This window comes from Nyctereutes procyonoides, unplaced genomic scaffold (assembly GCF_905146905.1).
Source record: "Nyctereutes procyonoides isolate TBG_1078 unplaced genomic scaffold, NYPRO_anot_genome, whole genome shotgun sequence".
In the NCBI taxonomy this organism is placed as follows: Eukaryota; Metazoa; Chordata; class Mammalia; order Carnivora; family Canidae; genus Nyctereutes; species Nyctereutes procyonoides.
In genome coordinates, this window is record NW_026575030.1 from 41,594,949 (window position 1) to 41,613,994 (window position 19,046).

Here is a 19,046-nt window from a genome sequence, read left to right on the forward strand (position 1 = left end):
ATTATCTGAGACTCTATAAAGCATCCATATGATTTCAATAGAAAATACTCTAAGCCCTGCAAACCACTTAACAAAAGAACTTTCAGAAATCAAATTCTTAGATGTTGGGCATTAAGTTAAACTCACTAAACCCTACCTCTCGGGCTGATATTGATCTTATTTTTTCTTAGAAAGGATAGAAAATCCTAAATGACCAGCATATAGTTTGCTATATGATTGCATTAATGATCTTAATTTCTAAATACACATTAAAAAAATATTCAGTTTATTAATCTGTATTAAGCAGTCTTTTCAAAACATCCATGATAAATGTGATGTTAAAGAGGTCATGTTCACCTTTCCTTCTGAGAAATCACATATCCATCTAGGACTCTGAGGTTTAAGCACCAGCTGACGATGTATGGCCGATAGTCAAACCCTGGAATGGATGGTGTTGCCATCACACAAGGATTGTTCATTATCGACAACTGTTCCAATTCAGTTAAGGATGCCAAAAAAGAGATCTGGAACAAAGGATATCTTTGTTGAATGAAATGGACTATTTAGTATCAAGCACAGGGCTTCCTTTGAGTACATATCTTTGGTAGTTTGAGAATGTAACAATTTCCCTCTTGTTCTGAAAAGCAACAAGTAACACTCTGATATGATCCACTGACTTTCAAAATTCCATCAGTATGACCATTTGTCCTTGCTGCACAAAATCCCTTACAGAGTATCAGCACTATTTCCTAACAGAGAAAATCCTATTTTGAAGACATAATAGCAGCAAAAGTGCACAGTATCGCTTATTGACCCCTTTAATGTAGTTACACCTCAATACACCCCTTTAATGTAGTTACACCTCTACCACAAATCAGTTCTGGATGGAATGATAGTTGCAGCATTACAAATGAAATTAAGCCTAATGACCCACTGACATTAAGAAAAAGTAGAAAGAAAAATAATGATCATTTTGAGTCAAATGTTTCATCTTTTTGGTAATGTCTTCCAAGATATACACGGTTTATAAATGAGGTCACAACTCTCTCCTGAGTCTCTTCCATACTTTGCAGTTTCCTGGATCCCACAGAATACCCTCAAATTTTACCTCATTTAAGTCCCGGATTTCATTTTCTGCCAAGGAAAGTATAGCAAGACTCCTGGGTAGATAAGCAGGTGCCATTCTAAGAGAGGTGATGATGTTTCCATGTAAAAGCAGGGTCTTGAAAGTAAAAACAGGATGAATTACAAATAAAAAGATTATGATCTATTTTGACATAACCGAAATGGTGCATATAAAAATAAAGGAATCTATTTTATTAGACTTTTCATCACTTAAAAAACAAAGACTATTCGTGCTACAAGGGTCCGAGGTGATCTGGTCCAGCTCTCTCTTTTCACGTCCATACTTTAAGCTCAAGAAAGTTTAAAGATTTGTCCAAGAACACATGCTTGGTGTAACTAGCATTTTTTGAGATTTAAGTTATTAAAACTGGAGCAATCTCCAACATATTGCTCATTTCCTTTAAAAAAATCAAAATTGGGGCACCTGGGTGGCTCAGACAATACAGCATGTGATTCTTGATCTCAGTGTTGTGAATTCAAGCCCCAGGTTAGGTGGAGATTACTTAAAAATAAAATCTTAGGGGATCCCTGGGTGGCTCAGTGGTTTAGTGCCTGCCTTTGGCCCAGGGCACGATCCTGAAGTCCTGGGATTGAGTCCCACATTGGGCTCCTGGCATGGAGCCTGCTTCTCCCTCCTCCTGTGTCTCTGCCTCTCTCTCTCTCTCTCTCTCTCTCATAAATAAATAAATAAATCTTTAAAAAATACAAAATAAAATCTTAAAAAAAAAAAAATCAAGGGGTACCCAGGTAACTCAATTGTCAAGCTTCTGTTTCTTGATTTTGGCTCGAGTCATGATCTCAGGATCATGAGATCAAGCCCCTCCATGGGCTCTGGTCTGGTCAGGGTGCCTGCTTAAAATTCTCTCTCTCCCTCTCCCTCTGGCCCCCCTACCCCCTCACACGCTCTCTCTCTAAAGTAAATAAATTAATTAATTAATTAAATTTTAAAAGTTCAATCAAAATAAAGGATGAGAGAGGTGAAAGAAAACATTCATTAAAACAATCACATACAAAAAAAAAAATCACATACAAAGCTAATTTTCCAATAGAGAAAGAGGTAACCCACAACCTATAATTTACAATTGTATTCTCTTAGAAACTAAGAATTTAAGAAAGGAACAACGTGCTACTTGGAGATGAAGCTGACTCAAAGTGAGTCAGCAACAATGAAAAACAACTGAAGGCTTTGAATACCCAGGCTTCTGATAAAATAATCATTACAGAAAAAAAAAAACTCCTTAGTTCATCTGAATTTTCATAGTATCTGGACACATCAGATTGTTTAGAGTAATTGTCACTAAAAATGACTTATGTTAAAGATGTGGGGAAAGTTGAGCTAATAATATGGCTTCCAAGGTTTAATGAATTTGTCTGATGGGAATAATATCTAATGATGCAAAAACATGGAAAAAGCCTACATGTTTCTGAAGCTATAATTGCAACTGTTTCGTATTTAATGGCATGATACATTTCCACTCCATAAAAAGTACTATATGCCACAGGTTTACCTTTTATTTTTTTTTAGGTTTACTTTTAAAATAAAGTGAAGTTACTTTTTGTTTTTTTTTTTTTTGTTTTTTTTTTAATTTTTATTTATTTATGATAGTCACACAGAGAGAGAGAGAGAGAGAGGCAGAGACACAGGCAGAGGGAGAAGCAGGCTCCATGCACCAGGAGCCTGATGTGGGATTCGATCCCGGGTCTCCAGGATCGGGCCCTGGGCCAAAGGCAGGCGCCAAACCGCTGCGCCACCCAGGGATCCCCAAGTGAAGTTACTTTTGATAATTTAGTAATACCTAAAACAAGCAATCCCAAGTTAAAAAAAAAAACAGACTCAAATTCAGGAATGATCACTCTCAACCTCACCAACACATTACATATCAAATGGCTAAAGCTGCTAGTGTTGGCTGACTGGGCATAAATGGGACTTCATTATGTTCATAGGACGGCAAGTAAGAGTTAACCTTAACTACAATGACCAGTTTTAGTTAAAATAAGTCAATTATAGCAACTAACAACAAAGAGCTGCATACTTAATTTCTGGTACTCTAATAGAATTTTTATCATAATATACACAGTCTGTTCTTCATACAGAGTAGGCTTATTTTAGGCCAATCAGATCACTTTCTTCTGACATATTAGTATAAAATTTCAGAAATGACATGAAAATGTCAGAAATGACACACTTACCTTCAGTGACACCAATTTAGATAGATCACCTATCTGGGGTATGTTATTGTCTGATAAATCAAGGTGCTGTAGAGCTGCGCAGCTACTGATTTGTTCCATGGCCTATCATAAGAAAAGCATCACACTAGTTCACGTACACAAATCAAAAAATGAAATTCTTCCTTAGTTCCTCACACCTGAGTCTCCTGCCTCCTCTGCTTATTACTGGAAGCAGAGGAGCATAGTTTAGCAAGAGAAAGAGGAAGTAATAACAACAGAATTTCGTTAAATTGTTATGTAGCAAGCCTCTACCATCATTAACCCTCTGAGAATAGAGGATCGTATCATCCCAGATATTTACAGCTTGAAAAAAACCTTAGTAATAACACAGGACAGTTGATATAGTGTATAGAGTTTACAAGTTAAGAGAGGAGTCGAACTGCATGGATTCATATCCTGGCTCTGCAACCTCCTGGCTATGTTAAGCAAGTTACTTTATTTCTCAGTACTTCAGTTTCTCATTTATGCAATAGACATAACAAGTATATCCACTTCATAGGCTGTCATGGCAGTGAATGAGTTAGTACAGTTAAGGTGCCTAGAATAGTACATAGCATAAATTAACTGATCAATAAGTGAGTGAGCTATTAATAGCACTTAATTGAGTCCCCTCATCTAACATATTAAAAAACAAGACACAAATATATTTTTTACACAAAAATATAGTTACTGGAATGCCTGGGTGGCTCAGCGGTTGCTCATCTGCCTTTGGCCCAGGGCATGATCCCGCAGTCACGGGATCGAGTCCCATGTCAGACTCCCTGCATGGAGCCTGCTTCTCCCTCTGCCTCTGTCTCTCTTATCTGTTTCTCATGAATAAATAAATAAACTCTTAAAAAAAAAAAAAGTTACTAAGGGATAGGAGAATCCAGATCTCTTGACTTTTGAAACATTATATTCTCCTCTATACTATTTAACATTTACTTACAGCGTAATTCAGCATGATATAGTAGCCCTGCTAACATTTCATTCTGTTTCACTATTTTTCTAAGTATAATACAGACAATTCTTTTCCACATCTAAAAGAATATTATACTACATTATGTATTTCAAAATAAATTTTTTCTTCTGTTTATGTTAACTGAAAGTATCCCTGGGAAGTGAGAGTAGGTACTTTTACTTTTTATTCTATTTATTTCTATACTGCTTGAATTTTTTTTTTGCAGTGAATACTTTTACAAATAAAAAAAAAATGTAAGTACTAAAAGACAAAGGAAACAATTCACCTTGAGATTATTTCCTGCCAAATTCAGCCATTCCAAATGTACTAGATCCTTCAGCCCTTCCACATAGCCAATGCTATTATGAGGCAAATTTAAAACCCGGAGTTGGGTCAGTTTGGCCACACCCATCATTCGCACCAGCCGATTATTAGCCACTGACAACTGTGGAAAGAAAACATATCATTACTCTTAGAAATAAAATATGCATATTACTTTCACATGAGGGTGGTTAAATGGCCAAACATTCCCAAATATACAAACCTGATTTGAACTTCTCAAATATTTTGTCTAAATATGCTACATTGTAAATATTTGTTGTTAAGTTGTTCCTAAGCAATGGAAAATATACATAAAGCTGAGCAATCAGACCCTCTTCAACTGTTCAAGAGAAAACATTTTTAACAGAGCAACTACTTGAGAATGTGAGTTCCACTAGAATGAGGTCCTAATCCTGTCTGTCAAAATCTAGAACAGTGCCAGACAGATGAGGAGTCCATCTTTTGTTGACAGAATGCATGAACTCTTTACCTCCATCATGATGTAAAGGGTTATCTTAACAACACAATGCTTTGCCACATAATATGCTTTGTTTTTTAAATAAATGCTTCCTTCACTAGTCTATTTTAAATGTAGCACAAATGTGGTTATCTTCAAGGAAAACTGTCATGTAAAAAGTTAAGGTAACATTTACTGCTTTCCCAGCTTGCCGAGTTACTTTTCGTTAACGTTATTTTATTGTTTTGTATAATAATGAACTGGTCTTATATAACTATTCCCCAGATAGCAGTACCTACCTGTATTAATCGTCGGCATTTCTCAAGATTTTCCAACTTAATAATCTGATTTTTATCCAGAATCAAAGTATGAATATCAGCTTCACAGGGTAAGTTTGGACTTAATTTCTGTAGCCCCTGTCCTGACCAGTTTACCACTGATCCTTGAAAATAGAGAAATTGTTACAAAACACAAATACAATAACTGACCATAGGAATAGAATTACATTCACAAACTCTATAGTTAGAGTTAGAAAACACTGGAGCATAATAAATATCAAGATTTAAAACACTAAGGCAATTGAGTTCTAAATGACCACAGACTGAAATTGCTCACCTTCCCTCAGAAATATCATATTACACCTAGAAGTTTGTGATACTCTGCTCAAGTTTTTATGATCTAATATTTTGGAATTCTTCACAATGAAATGAGAACTATTGGGGGCCTGGGTGGTTCGGTCCTTGGGCTCAGGTCATAACCTCAGGGTGGTGGGATGGAGCCCCCCATCAGCTCCACCCTTAAGATTCTCTCCCTCTCCTCTCCTCCCCTACCCCTTCATACCCCATGGCCAGCACAGGTGAAGCACAGGCCCATGCACTCTCTCTCTCTCTCATTCAATAAATAATTAAATAAATAGGAACTATTACTTCCATATTTTGTGGCTAAGTAATGATTGTATTTTTCAAATGGAACTAACCTTTTGATAGAGATCAACCTGCTTACAACCTAACTACCAGTATATTCTAAAGTGCCCAAACTTTTTAAAAATCAAAGTATAGTTCAGTTAACTTACCTACAAAAAGGGAACAATACACCTAATTAATTAAATTGAGGTGGGGATGAAAAGAGAAACCATATAAACAAAGCAGCCCCATTCCTGGCATCCAGCACTCAAGTAATTTAGTTTCAGACATTCAAATCCTGGCTTCCCATTAACCACTGTGGTATCTTGAGCAGGTTATTGATCTCTTTGGGGCTCACTTTTCCACTCTGTAAGATGCGGGTGATAATACTACCTGCCTTACAACGTTAGTCTACAGAGAAAATGAGAGCATGCAAAAAAAAAGAAAAAGAAAAGAAAAAGAAAAGAAAAGGGCACTCAGTACATCGTCTGGCTCCTATAACAAGCGCTCTGAGGCTGTTCACTGCTATTATTGTTAAGTTCCCTTGGTGGACCCAAGAGGTGGAGTTCAAGAGAAGCAGATTATCAAAAAGGGGTGGGGCCGCAGAACCTGCCAATTTCAAATTTATACCCGGATTAAGATTACTGTGGGAAATAATTATGCGAGGTCGCTCTCCTGAAAGGTCTCAACGTGTTTTCACTGGCTACTGGATCCCAGCATTTGGGGGTGGTCGTGGGGAGTCCCTGGGAATTGGGTGAACGCTGTGTGCTGTCCGAAGGAAAAGTCCACGGGGTCGACAGACCTCATGGAACCTCCGCCCCCCGCCCTCCCCGCCCCCCCGCCCCCCCGCCCGAATCGCGGCCCCCGATAACGACCCCGACCCAAGCCGCGGGGAGGCCTCGACCCGCCGCCCGACCCCCGACCCAGAAGGCAGCTGCGGAGCCTCGGGGCTGTAACCAAAACAAAGGAGCTCGGCTCCTGCCAGGCGACTCCGGGCCACGGAAGCCCGCACACGCTGGGGAGCGACCGAACCGACCCCAGGTCCTGGTCCCAGAACCAGGGGTGGGGAACTGGGGCTCCCGGTCCCCCGAGCTCTTATCACGGCCACCGAACACTTCCAAAAAAGGGGTTAACGTCGGTCTCGGGAGCTAGGTTTGAAAGACGATTTCCTGAAGGTGACGGGGAGCCGAGAGGAGAAGGGAAAGGCGTAAAGCCAAAGAGGGAGCTCCGGCAATTTCCCCTCGGGGACCCAGAATTCAAAGTAAACACCCAGGAAAGGTCACCGCAGCCCGAAACCCACCACCCGGGCAGCCTCAGAAGCGCGGGCGCCAAGCGCCCGGCCGCGCAAAGGGCCCTGGGAATGTAGTCCCCAGCCCGGCCCTCGCCGCAAAGCCGCCGAGCGAGGCAGCAGCCGGGAACTACAACTCCCAGAGGGGAGCGCGGCCCCGCGACGCCCACAGCCCCGCATCAAAGGAGCTGGTACAGAGCTGCATCCCTAAACCCAGGTTTCTTCTCTCCGCCAGGTAACTATTTAATTTAGTTCCACGGAGTAAACCTTAGGACTCAAGGGTTCGGGGCGGGGGGAAGGGACCGCCTTACCTTCTCCAGGGGGCAAAGCCGCGTCGACGCGCGCCACCGCCATACTTCCCGCTTGCTAATAATACCAAGCAACCGTCCTCCCGCGGCTCGGAGCTTGGAGTCAGGAGGACGGAGCCGGAAACTACAGCTCCCAGGGTGCACCGCGACCAGACGGCCCGGTCGGCTGCCTGCGTCTAACGATGTAAAACTCGGGTTAGACTGAGCCGCGGTGGGATTAGGAACCCGGGTCAGCCCCCTTACCGGACACGTAAGCAAGCTACTGAGAGAGGATCGTTTTGCTGCCTTTAACAGGTGTCTGCGAAATTTGACACTTTTACCATTGAGATCATCATAAGGTCTCAGATCGAAGTGGAGCGCTCACTGCTAGAAGTCCCTGGGGTGGCCGCCCCTTTTTTTGGACAATTCTGAATAAGTTGAAAGTGTCTTACTCTGCTAGAGGAATGACTTGCGTAATCGTGTCGAGATAGCAAACGGATACATCTCATTTGAAAATTTAAAGCATTCTGGGATAGAAGGTTTCGCACAGTATTTTTAATTGGTTCTTGAATAACATAACTTGGGACCTAAGGGTGTTTTTTAAGAAGTATGAACCTAGAATTTTTGCAACGAGTACCCAAAAGAATTTTACAATGTAGTCACCAAACTCAAGAATTACACAGCCTGACTCAAAGGGAGGAGGCTCACACTTTTGCTGTAACTATGACCTACTAACTAGTATGATTGTATCTATTAACACAAGATCTCAGCGAATGGAGAAAGAAATGGAAACAATAATCTTCAGAGACTTGAAGGAAGTGAAACTGAACTAGCGCTTAAAAGATGGGTAGACTCTAAGGAGTTCAGAGGTAGATAAAGACATTAGCATAGGCTGCAAGTGGGGGCAGGTGGTAATGAAGCTGTTCTCACGGGAAGTGAGAAACCAACCTAATAGATGTACAAAGGGAACTTCCAGTTTCTATTACACATGCCTCCATTCCCTCTTGCAGCCTTTACTCGAACTCCCCACTTTCTGAAACAGCAATGTACAAAATCTCTGATCATTTCTGTTTGGGAAAATAACAGTAACTCACACTTTGGGATTCCCAGGCCCTTGGTCCTGTGAGCCTTCCTTCCTGGGTTCTCCTCTGATCTCAGGAACTACACCTACCCCTTTGTCTTTTTTTTTTTTTAAATTTCAAGTGTTTAAATTTCAATTAGTTAACATATATGGCAAAATGAGTTTCAGGTTAGGGGCACCAGGGTGACTCAGTTAATAGAGGGTCTGATTCTTGATTTTGGTTCAGGTGATGATCTTGGTGTCATAGGATGGTGGGAATCCAAGTTGGGCTTCATGCTCAGCGGGGAGTCTGCTGCTCTCCTTCCCTCTGCTCTTCCCCTCCAAGTAAATAAATTTTTAAAAAACTGAGTTTCAGGTGTAGAATTTAGTGATTCATCACTTACATAGAACACCCAGTGCTCATCACAAGTGCCCACCTTAATACCCATCACCTACTTAATCCATCTCCCTGCCCACCTTCCCTCTATCAAGACTCAGTTTGTTCTCCATAGTTAAGGGTCTCTTATGATTTGCCTCTCTTTTTATCCCTTTCCCCTATGTTCATCTGTTTTGTTTCTTAAATTCCACATGAGTGAAATCATATGGTATTTGTCTTCCTCTCTCACCCACCTTAACTCTTTTACTCTATTTCTCACTGTTGTATTCTGAAGACAAATTTCCTAGTTCTGAAGAGGTAATTAAGACTAGGAATCTTAAAAAAAAAAAAGACTAGGAATCTTTCTCATCTAACCAAGAGACTCCTTATTTAGAAAGCACAATCTTAGTATAAAGGTATAAGAACAAAGCAAGTTTTAGTACTACCTCCTACTTTTGTTCTCTGGAATATCTGGTGAGGATTGAGGGGAGTCTCTATCTCAGGGAGACAGAAAGGGTTTACAGTTCTCTCCAATTTGGCAGGATAATGACCTGGGAGAGGGATCCTGGGCCAGAGGGTCCCTGAGGAGCACAGGTTCCTAAAAGTGTATAGCAATAGCAGAATTAGAATTTTGTCTGGTTCATCTGACCCAGAATGCAGAGGAAAGTACTCCTTTTACAAAGTCAATGAAGCATAGTTATGGATCCATAAAACAGTGGCCAGATGTTTCTGGGCAGTCAGTCCCACATCCTAAGTGAACCAGCAACCCTTTAAAATCACAGGGCAGGGCAGCCCGGGTGGCTCAGCGGTTTAGCACCGCCTTCAGCCTACGGCCTGATCCTGGACACCTGGGATGGAGTCCCAGGTTGAGCTCCCTGCATGGAGCCTGCTTCTCCCTCTGCCTATGTCTCTGCCTCTCTGTGTCTCTCGTGAATAAATAAATAAAATCTTAAAAAAACACACACACACACACACAATAAAATCACAGGGCAGAAACTCTTTTGTGCTTCAGATACAGCTTGTACAACTAAAATCAAATTGCTACACTTTAAATTGTCTCACCTTGTAGATCTTTTAAACCTGCAAGCTCAAATCAAATAGGAGGATTCTACTAAGCAATACTATGAACCTCTCAACGAAGTAGCATTGTTTTTTGGTCAAGTCTAGGCTCCATAACACTTTCCTTCCTATCATCACAGTGTTCCTGATCTCTGCAATAGCTAAAAGCCCTGACTCATGTCCTGCATCTCTAATGCATCTGCCAACTGCTACAGGGGTGACTAAAACACCTATATCATGTTAATCCCTTCCTCAACTACTTCCCTTTTGAAACTCAACTTTCAATCTGACCTCACCCTACCTCTCACCATTCATTCCACTAATTTTCATTTGGTGTCCTTGAGTGACAGATTGACAAAATGAAACTTGTGTTTTAGAAGGTTAAACTGCTCATATAACAATGATGAACTGAATAGTAGCACAGTGGCAGGAAGGAGACTGTTTTAACAGTGGAGGATAACCTTTAAGAGGGCAGTTTCAGGAGAGCATTATATACAAGTTTAGATAACACAGAGAGATAGACAGGAAGCTAGAACAATGTTTGTGGATAGTACATCTTGACAAAACAAAGGTTTTTTTTTTTTTTTTTAAAGATTTTATTTATTTATTCATGAAAGACACACACAGAGAGAGAGGCAGAGAGAGAAGCAGGCACCATGCAGAGAGCCTGATGTGGGACTCGATCCCAGGACTCCAGGATCACGCCCTGGGCCGAAGGCAGATGCTCAACCACTGAGCCACCCAGGTGTCCCCAAAGGAGGTTTTCTAATTAGTATGAGAGCTTATATTTCAAAAAAATAAATATAATAATTTCGAAATTTTAAAGCTTCAAAACTGCACAGCTCTTAACGATGCAGACTGGCCTGGTCTGAGGACCCAAAGGGGGTCCCACAGGACCAGCCAACAGGATCCTTGGTGTTGTGCAGGAAAGAAGAAAACACAAGCTGAAAGTGAGAGCAGAGTTTATTGAAGATATATAGAGAGAAGATTACAGATGGAGCATCTAGGAGACCCAGCAAGGAAAAGGAAAATGAATCTCCTCTTTGCTTGAGGTCTGCAGTTTTTTCTGAGGACGGTGGTCAGGTGTACCTGTCCTGTCAGGCACCTAGGTAGTAGTCAAAACAAGAGCAAGTATTCAAGTGTCTCCAGAAGCCATTTATGCCCTGGAGCCGGGGTCTTGCTGTCAAGGTGTCTGGAGTACCTGGTCTTAGAAAACATCATGATGACGTCACCTAGTCACTCCTTAGATGTTATCTATTGTCCTGGAAGACTCCAAAGAAATCACTAACTCCTTGACATTTACAAGGAGGACATACAGTATTGGTACTTTAAGCCATGTGTATGGCAGGGATCCAGGTCTTAGCAAGAATATAAGCAGGAAAAGGAGCAAAAAACTAGTTTTTTCATGGGGTCCCTTTAGTTTCTATCTCAATATAAAGAATTTTGGGGAAATTTTGATACTGTAAGGATTTTGAAAATGATTTTTTTACAGTAAAAAAATATTTATGTGAAGTTTAGGTGCATAAAATAAAATGTTTTCTTCTTTGCTCACTATTCATTGGGAGACTCTTATAGTCTTGCTTTCTTATATGTGACCTATGTAAGTCTTTCTCTTCCATGTGACATGGAAAGACTGCCTTCCCATAGATATGATGATATATCTATTCATGGGTTATCTAGAAATCCTAAATGACTACTAACTTTCCTCATTATTATTATTACTTAATAGCTGTCACACGATAACAAAACCCAAATGCGCAAAAAGCTGTACACTAATATTTTCGTGTGTTTTTTCTGTCCACTTGTCTGGAAGAAAGGCTGAAATTCTTTCAGATTACTGAAGAGGTCTGTAAATTAAAAAAAAAAAAGTTAGAACCAAAGTTTAAAAATTTCAGTAAGAAAATTCTACAATAATATTATTTGGACAGAGAAGCTGATTGCTCTGCATTATTATTATAAAAAGATTCCATTTGTGCTTCTGTCCAGAGATTAGGGCTGAATAAATAGGAAGCTCTTCCAGAGAGAGGAAACAGGTTAGGGAACCAGTGAATGATTATCTCCACCATGCCCACTGGATGTAAACTGCTAGCTCACCATTCTCTAAAGCAATTAAGATTTCTTTGGTAGACAGAATAGTCTTAAAGCATCAGTTATAAATAAATGGATAAATTAATTCTAAATAAACGTAAGCACCAAAATAATGAATATAAATGAGCTGGCCATCTCAATGATACACTAAAATTTTTATTTTTTTCCCCAGGTAATACATCAGCTAATATCTGAGAAAATAAGGTGGAAGTACAAATAAATTTCAAGAATAAAGCCACTCTGAGATATTTTTCAGGTACCTTTACCTAATTAACTGTGAAGAAGTTGTCTTTTGTATAAAAGAGTAATACAGGAATCCTTGACACATTTTTGTTTTATTGATCATGTTTTTTGAAGTGTTTCCAAAAGGCAGTGAAACCTATAACCTATAAAAGTGATTCATCATATTCTCAATTGAAAATTAAATGACTGTGTAAATAAAAAGTTCTAACTTTCATTTGAGAGAGAGAGCATGAGCATGTAGAAGGATGGGGGAGCATTTGATAATGTTTTATTCTGATTTTTTTTTTTCAGATTGATCGATTGATTGATTTGAGACAGAGAGAGAGAGAGAAAGAGAACACAAGCTGGGAAAGGTGCAGAGCTCCTCCCTGCTGAGCATGGAGCTGGGTGGATGCAGGGCTCAATCTCATGACCCTGAGATCCTAACATGAGCCAAAACCAAGAGTGAGATGCTCAACCAACTGAGTCACCCAGGCGCCCCAATAGTGATTTTTTTTTTAAGCTCAGAGTAAAGATTGAAATTTTTCTAAATGGAAAGAACTCCTCTGACCACTACTACGGAACGCTAACAAGGCTTTAAAATTCATTTTTGCTAATTTACTAATTTTGATCATTTAATTATGCTTAATGAATTCAACCTAACAGTATAAGACAACACAGCACTTACATGCAAAACTTATTCAAAAGTAAAGCCATTTTGACAAAAAAAATAGCATTATTAGATTTACAAGTTAAAAAGATTTCCATTCTCACACAAATCTGCAGTGATTATATTTTTGATCTCAAACTACATTTTTAGCAGTATTGAAAGACCTCCATGGGATCCCTGGGTGGCGCAGGGGGTTGGCGCCTGCCTTTGGCCCAGGGCGCGATCCTGGAGACCCGGGATCGAATCCCACATCGGGCTTCCGGTGCATGGAACCTGCTTCTTCCTCTGCCTGTGTCTCTGCCTCTCTCTCTCTCTCTCTCTCTGTGACTATCATAAATAAAAAAAAAAAAAAGAAAGACCTCCATGAATATACAAAGGAAATTTCTATATTTTAAGACCCATTTAACTGTGCAATTGAGCTTTAACTTAACTTTCAATTGTTAGTAATTACTAATCATTCTAAAAGGAAAATAACAAAAGAAGTATCTATTTCTGTAATTGCATTACAAAAGATTGACCTGCTCATTATATGCCCTGCAATTGATATTAATATTTACCAGTTTTTATCTGAGTGAAAATAGATTTTCCAATGTAAATCTCCTTACAGATTAGGATTACAAACATTGACTTGAATGGTAATTGATTTTAATGGTAAGGAATAACTTTGATCCCTAATTAAGAGAAATGTCTATCCTCCACCTCTCCCCAAAAGAATTTCATTTTTCTCTTTAGACCTGTTTTACAAAAACTCATACTCAATACTGTGTTATTTTAAACCTCATCAATGAAAATGTGAAAAATTTTTTCTCGTTTTATAAATGCCTATATAATGTCCTCAATCTTGCTTGTTAGCCCACAAAGCCTAAAATATTTACTATTTGCAGATCACCGTTTTAGATGAAGTAAAATCTGAGTAGGAATTTAGCCAATGGAAGGAAGGAAAGATTTCCAGCCAAAGAAAGACAGCTTGAATTCATGAATGAGAACAGAATATGAGACAAAATAAGCAGTTATTATATATATAACAAACGCCATGCTTTGTTCCTCTTGCACTTTTGAGCCAATTGGTAATACCAGTTTCTTCCAGAAGATGGCTCCCTTTAAATATCTTCCAACATTTTATTATGAAAATTTTCCAACATCTAGAAAATTTGAAAGAATTCTGTGAGCACTCGTAAACTCACTACTTCAATTCTTTTATCATTTTATTATGTTTGCTTTATCACACATCTATCCATTTATGTATCCCTTCATCCATCTTGTTTTTTTGAAGTTTCAGTACATGTCCCCTATTAAGCCAATATTTCATTAACTAGTAACATGTTTTTAGTTTCCTTTTATTTTATTTTTAAAAATTTATTTTCTTATTCATGAGAGAGAGAGAGAGAGGCAGAGGCAAAGGCAGAGAGAGAAGCAGGCTCCATGCAGGGAGCCCGATGTGGGACTCAATCCCCAAATGTGGGATCATGCCCTGAGCTGAAGGCAGATGCTCAACCACTGAGCCACCCAGGTGTCCCAGTTTCCTTTCTTTTAAAGTAGAATTTACATACAACGAAATTATAATTGTTTGAAACTTTTTATCAGAGAAAAATATTTAAAAGAATACATAACAACCTAGAGACTATTTTAATGAACACTCCTACCTATTACTAGCTTCAACTCCTATCCAGTCCAGGTCATTTTTTTATCCATGCCCTTACCCACTGGCTGCTCTCTCATATTAAATTGAATCCCCCCGCATCAGGCTCCTGGCATGAAGCCTGCTTCTCCCTTCTCCCTCTGTGTCTCTGCCCAGCCCCCACCCCACCCCCGTGTCTATCATGAATATATAAATTCAAAAATCTTTAAAACAAAAAAAAAAAGACAAATTCCAACCATCACGCTATTTCTCTTTTCCATCATGCTATTTCATCTGTAAATATTTAGTATATATCTAGAAATATAAGAACACTTTTTAAAATTAAACATGACCACAATGCAATTAGAACACCGAAAGGAGGGGATCCCTGGGTGGCTCAGTGGTTTAGCGCCTGCCTTCAGCTCAGGGCATGACCCTGGAGTCCGGGATCGAGTCCCACATCGGGATCCCTGCATGGAGCCTGCTTCTCCCTCTGCCTGTGTCTCTGCCTCTCTTTCTCTCTCTCTGTGTCTCTCTCACAAATAAATAAAATCTTAAAAAAAAAAAAAGAACACTGAAAGGATTAACAATATATCCTAGTATCATCAAAAATCCAGTCAGTATTCAAATTACCCCTGTGGTCTGTCCAGTATGTTTGTTCAAATCAGGCCTCAAATAAGACCCATATGTTGCAATTGGTTGAGGAAGTTCTTAAATTTCTTTTTATCCATAGGTAGAGCCACTTTCAAGTTGTGGAACCAATGCAGTTGCACAGGCCTGATGCCCAGAACACTTAGGGTTTAATGCTCTGCACTTGCTGTCTTGGAAAGCGATCATCGTTTTGTGTTCTGTAAGTGAAGTACAATGTGGACAATAGGGCATATGCCTGGGCCTTGGAGCTTCAGCTCACAGGCAGGTCCCCTTCCGGCTGCCACACTTTCTAGTGAGTGTTCAGAGAGTGGCTGGTTCTGCAGTTTGCTAACACTAGCTCCTGCACTACACTCACCGAAGCTAGGGGCACTGCCATGCACCCCGCAAGCAGCTGGATGCCCACCCCATCCAGGACCCATGTACATAACACATCCCACAGGATTGCCTATTCCATATGGGTTAGGCCAGGAGTACAGTGTAAGAAGAAGGCCACAGCCTTCTCCCACCCTCTGTGGGGTGTAACATATTGGTCTAGAACCTCATAGTAGGAGCAACCCAAAAGCTGGCCGGGCCCCGTGTGTTCCAATACATGCATCAAGTGACAGGGCGGGTCCCTGGGCACCTGAGGGGCTGCAAGGCCCTAGCAAATGTCCTTGCCTGAGGGAGATGACGTTAAATAGCGAATGAAAAAACACCATGAGAGGTCAAGAGATAGATTACTGAAGAAATGAAATAGCTTAGTTATTTTATACCTTTATCCTGATATTTGAAAAAGGGGACCCCTCTTTCATTTTACACTGGAAATTATTTGTGCAGGTAGTCCTATCCATAGGCTCTAATCTCCTTTCAATTCACAGATGCCAACTGCATCCATGTGGAATTGTTTCACATGTTCCTGTCCCCTGTATATCATATAATCAGTAGATATGAATACTTGATTAGATTTAGATTTTAAAGAATACTCGTAACTTATTTTAATGATGCTTCATAATTTTATTTTTTAAAGTAATCTCTACACCCAATGTGGTGCTTGAACTCATGACCCCAAGATCCAGAGTCACATGCTCGCTCTATCAACTGAGCAGCCAGGCATTCCTTAATGCTTCATAATTTTAAAGAAAGCTTCATATTTTTTTAAAGATTTTTATTATTTGAGAGAGACACATCATGTGAGAGAGAGCAAGGGAAGCTGCAGAGGGAGAAGCAGGCTCCCTGCTGAGCAGGGACCCTGACATGGGGCTCGATCCCAAGACCCTGGTCAGGATTATGACCTGAGCTGAAGGCAGTTAACTGACTGAGCCACCTGGGTGCCCCAACTTCATACTTTTTAATGCCGTATAGTTTTGTTGTTGTTTTTTAAGATTTTATTTATATGACAGAGAGTGTGCATGCACAGTAGCACAAGCAGGGGGAGATTCAGGCAGAGGGAGAGGCTGGGTCCCCACTGAGCAGAGAGCCTGATGTGGTGCTCAATCCCAGGACCCTGGGATCATGACCTGAGCCCCAGTTAGCTGCCTAACTGACTGAGCCACCCAGGTGCTCCAATGCTATATAGTTTTTAAACCAGTTACTTTCTAGTTATTAGGCATTCCTTTCAAAGCCTTCCCTGAAGTCAATGCCTGAGAGTCTTGGGACTGACCAGCCTTCCAGGAACTATGGTAGTAGGTTCTAAAAAAGGTATGTCCCTCCCACACCTGTAAAGAGAACTCTATGGGAAGAAACATTAAAAATGGAATGTAAAGTCATTCCAAAGGCATTCATGTTTATGTTCCTGTCGTCTTACTAGAACTTTATGTGGCTTTTAGCATTGTCAAGTCTCTTCCATAGGCTTCTCTGAAGTGACTATCATGGATCTCTATTTCCTTTGACCTCATCTGCCCAGGCTTCTTCAGATAATTCTCTCTCCAGTCCCTTATCCCTTAAATATTGGTATTCCTGGATTCTTTTGCACGAACTCATTCTAGTTGCTCTTTCTAGAGTTGGTAGACACAGAGATGCAATATCCATATCCCTCTTCAAGCAAAGGCTTGCTGCCGAACAGTGAACATTGATCATTGTCACTGGCATCCTCAACTCGCAGTAGGGTCTGGCTTAGCTACTGAGAACCACTTTACTTGGCTCATGATCTCTCTGGGGGCAACACACATCCAGGGACAAGGTGGGGGTATAAACAGGGTTGATTATTTGGCCCAACATGGAATGCTCTGACAGGCAATAACTGTTCAAGAGCTCCTGCTGGGATTGACTGAGGTTTAGTTAGACCAGTAATTTATTTAAACTGCTGCTTCATATTGCTTTCTCCCCTCTCCTTTCACAGGACTTGATCCCTAATGAACATCTTGCATGCTAAACGCAGTCTCAGGAAGCGCTTCCATAGAAGCCAGCCTGTAACACTAGGTGATGTTATCACACATATTCTATCACCTATATGTCCATTACTCTTAAAATATATCCTTTTCCGAATACTCTTTTGAACTTGTTTAACGTCCTAAAACACAGCTCCACCTTAACATGCTATAGGCACCTTGAGCTCCAACTTTGCAAAATTGACCCTTTGCCTCACAAACATGCTTTCTCCTATCTGACCTTTGGATAAATGATATAATTATTCACTAAGTTCCCATCTTCACAATTTCCTAGGGGATCCCTGGGTGACTCAGCAGTTTGGCGCCTGCCTTTGGTCCAGGGTGCGATCCTGGAGTCCCAGGATCGAGTCCCACGTCGGGCTCCTGGCATGGAGCCTGCTTCTCCCTCTGCCTGTGTCTCTGCCTCTTTCTATGTCTGTCATAAATAAATAAATAAATCTTTAAAAAAATTTTCCTTACCTTCTCTATTAATTATCTGTTGCTATGTCGACAAAGTATTCCTGAACATAGTCTAAAAAAAAAAAAAAGAATTTATTGGAGAGACAGAGAGTGCACGTGCATAAGCACAGCAGGGGGGAATGGCAGAGGGAGAGGTGGAAGCAGGCTCCCTGATTCAGAACTTGATCCCAGGACCTTGGTATATGACCTGGGCAGAAGGCAGATACTTAACTGAGCCAATCAGGTGCCCCTAAACATAGCAGTTTATTTTTTTTCTATTTTTTTTTTATTTATTTATGATAGAGAGAGAGAGAGAGAGAGAGAGAGAGAGAGAGAGGCAGAGACACAAGCAGAGGGAGAAGCAGGCTCCATGCACCGGGAGCCCGACGTGGGATTCAATCCCGGGTCTCCAGGATCACGCCCTGGGCCAAAGGCAGGCGCCAAACCGCTGCGCCACCCAGGGATCCCAACGTAGCAGTTTAAACCAACAAACATATATGATCTCATAGTTTCTCATATAGAATTCCAGAGGGTTTATCTGAGTGGAAACAGAAGAGAGAGGAACATGAGGAACATGTTCTGCCCCTGAGCTTTCAGACTCTGGAGCAAGGATACTTGATTTCAACCCAGTGATATTTTAGACTTCTAGCCTGCAGAAACTAAAGAATACATTTCTGAACTTTTAAGGTACCAAGTTTGCGGTAATTTGTTACAGTGACCACAGGAAACTAATATAGCAAGTAAGTATAGTGAAAGGTGAAGAGGCAACGAACAGCAGAATGCTCTGTTCTCAGGAGATACAAGAGGCTGAGAAGGCCAATGTTGGTTCAGTATTGCTCCATAAAAAAAAAAAAATAAATAAAATGAAGGACAGCTGAGCCTTTTGCCTATAAAAGAGAATGTCAACAGATGCCTGAGCAGCTCAGCTGGTTAAACAGCCAACTCTTGGTCTAAGATCAGATCAGATTTT

General features: G+C 40.5%; 1 protein-coding gene and 1 long non-coding RNA gene across 5 annotated transcripts in view; one reads left to right on the forward strand and one right to left on the reverse strand.

Annotated features, from left to right (window-relative positions):
- The window catches only part of CEP97 (centrosomal protein 97), a 37,957-nt gene that overhangs the window by 17,201 nt on the left and 1,710 nt on the right, over positions 1–19,046 (reverse strand). For all 4 annotated transcript variants that reach the window (XM_055315856.1, XM_055315857.1, XM_055315858.1 and 1 more), the window contains 7 exons: positions 18,098–18,149; positions 7,553–7,725; positions 5,351–5,493; positions 4,560–4,718; positions 3,295–3,396; positions 1,088–1,201; positions 337–503 (listed from right to left, as the gene is read on the reverse strand). In XM_055315856.1, coding sequence (XP_055171831.1) covers positions 337–503; positions 1,088–1,201; positions 3,295–3,396; positions 4,560–4,718; positions 5,351–5,493; positions 7,553–7,595 — 728 coding nt within the window. In that variant the 5' untranslated portion in view covers positions 7,596–7,725; positions 18,098–18,149. The remainder of the gene's footprint in view (positions 1–336; positions 504–1,087; positions 1,202–3,294; positions 3,397–4,559; positions 4,719–5,350; positions 5,494–7,552; positions 7,726–18,097; positions 18,150–19,046) is intronic.
- Positions 6,889–18,149, forward strand: LOC129503648 (uncharacterized). Its single transcript, XR_008663230.1, has 3 exons — positions 6,889–7,476; positions 12,284–12,367; positions 15,355–18,149. It is a non-coding gene; the product is annotated as an uncharacterized LOC129503648 (long non-coding RNA).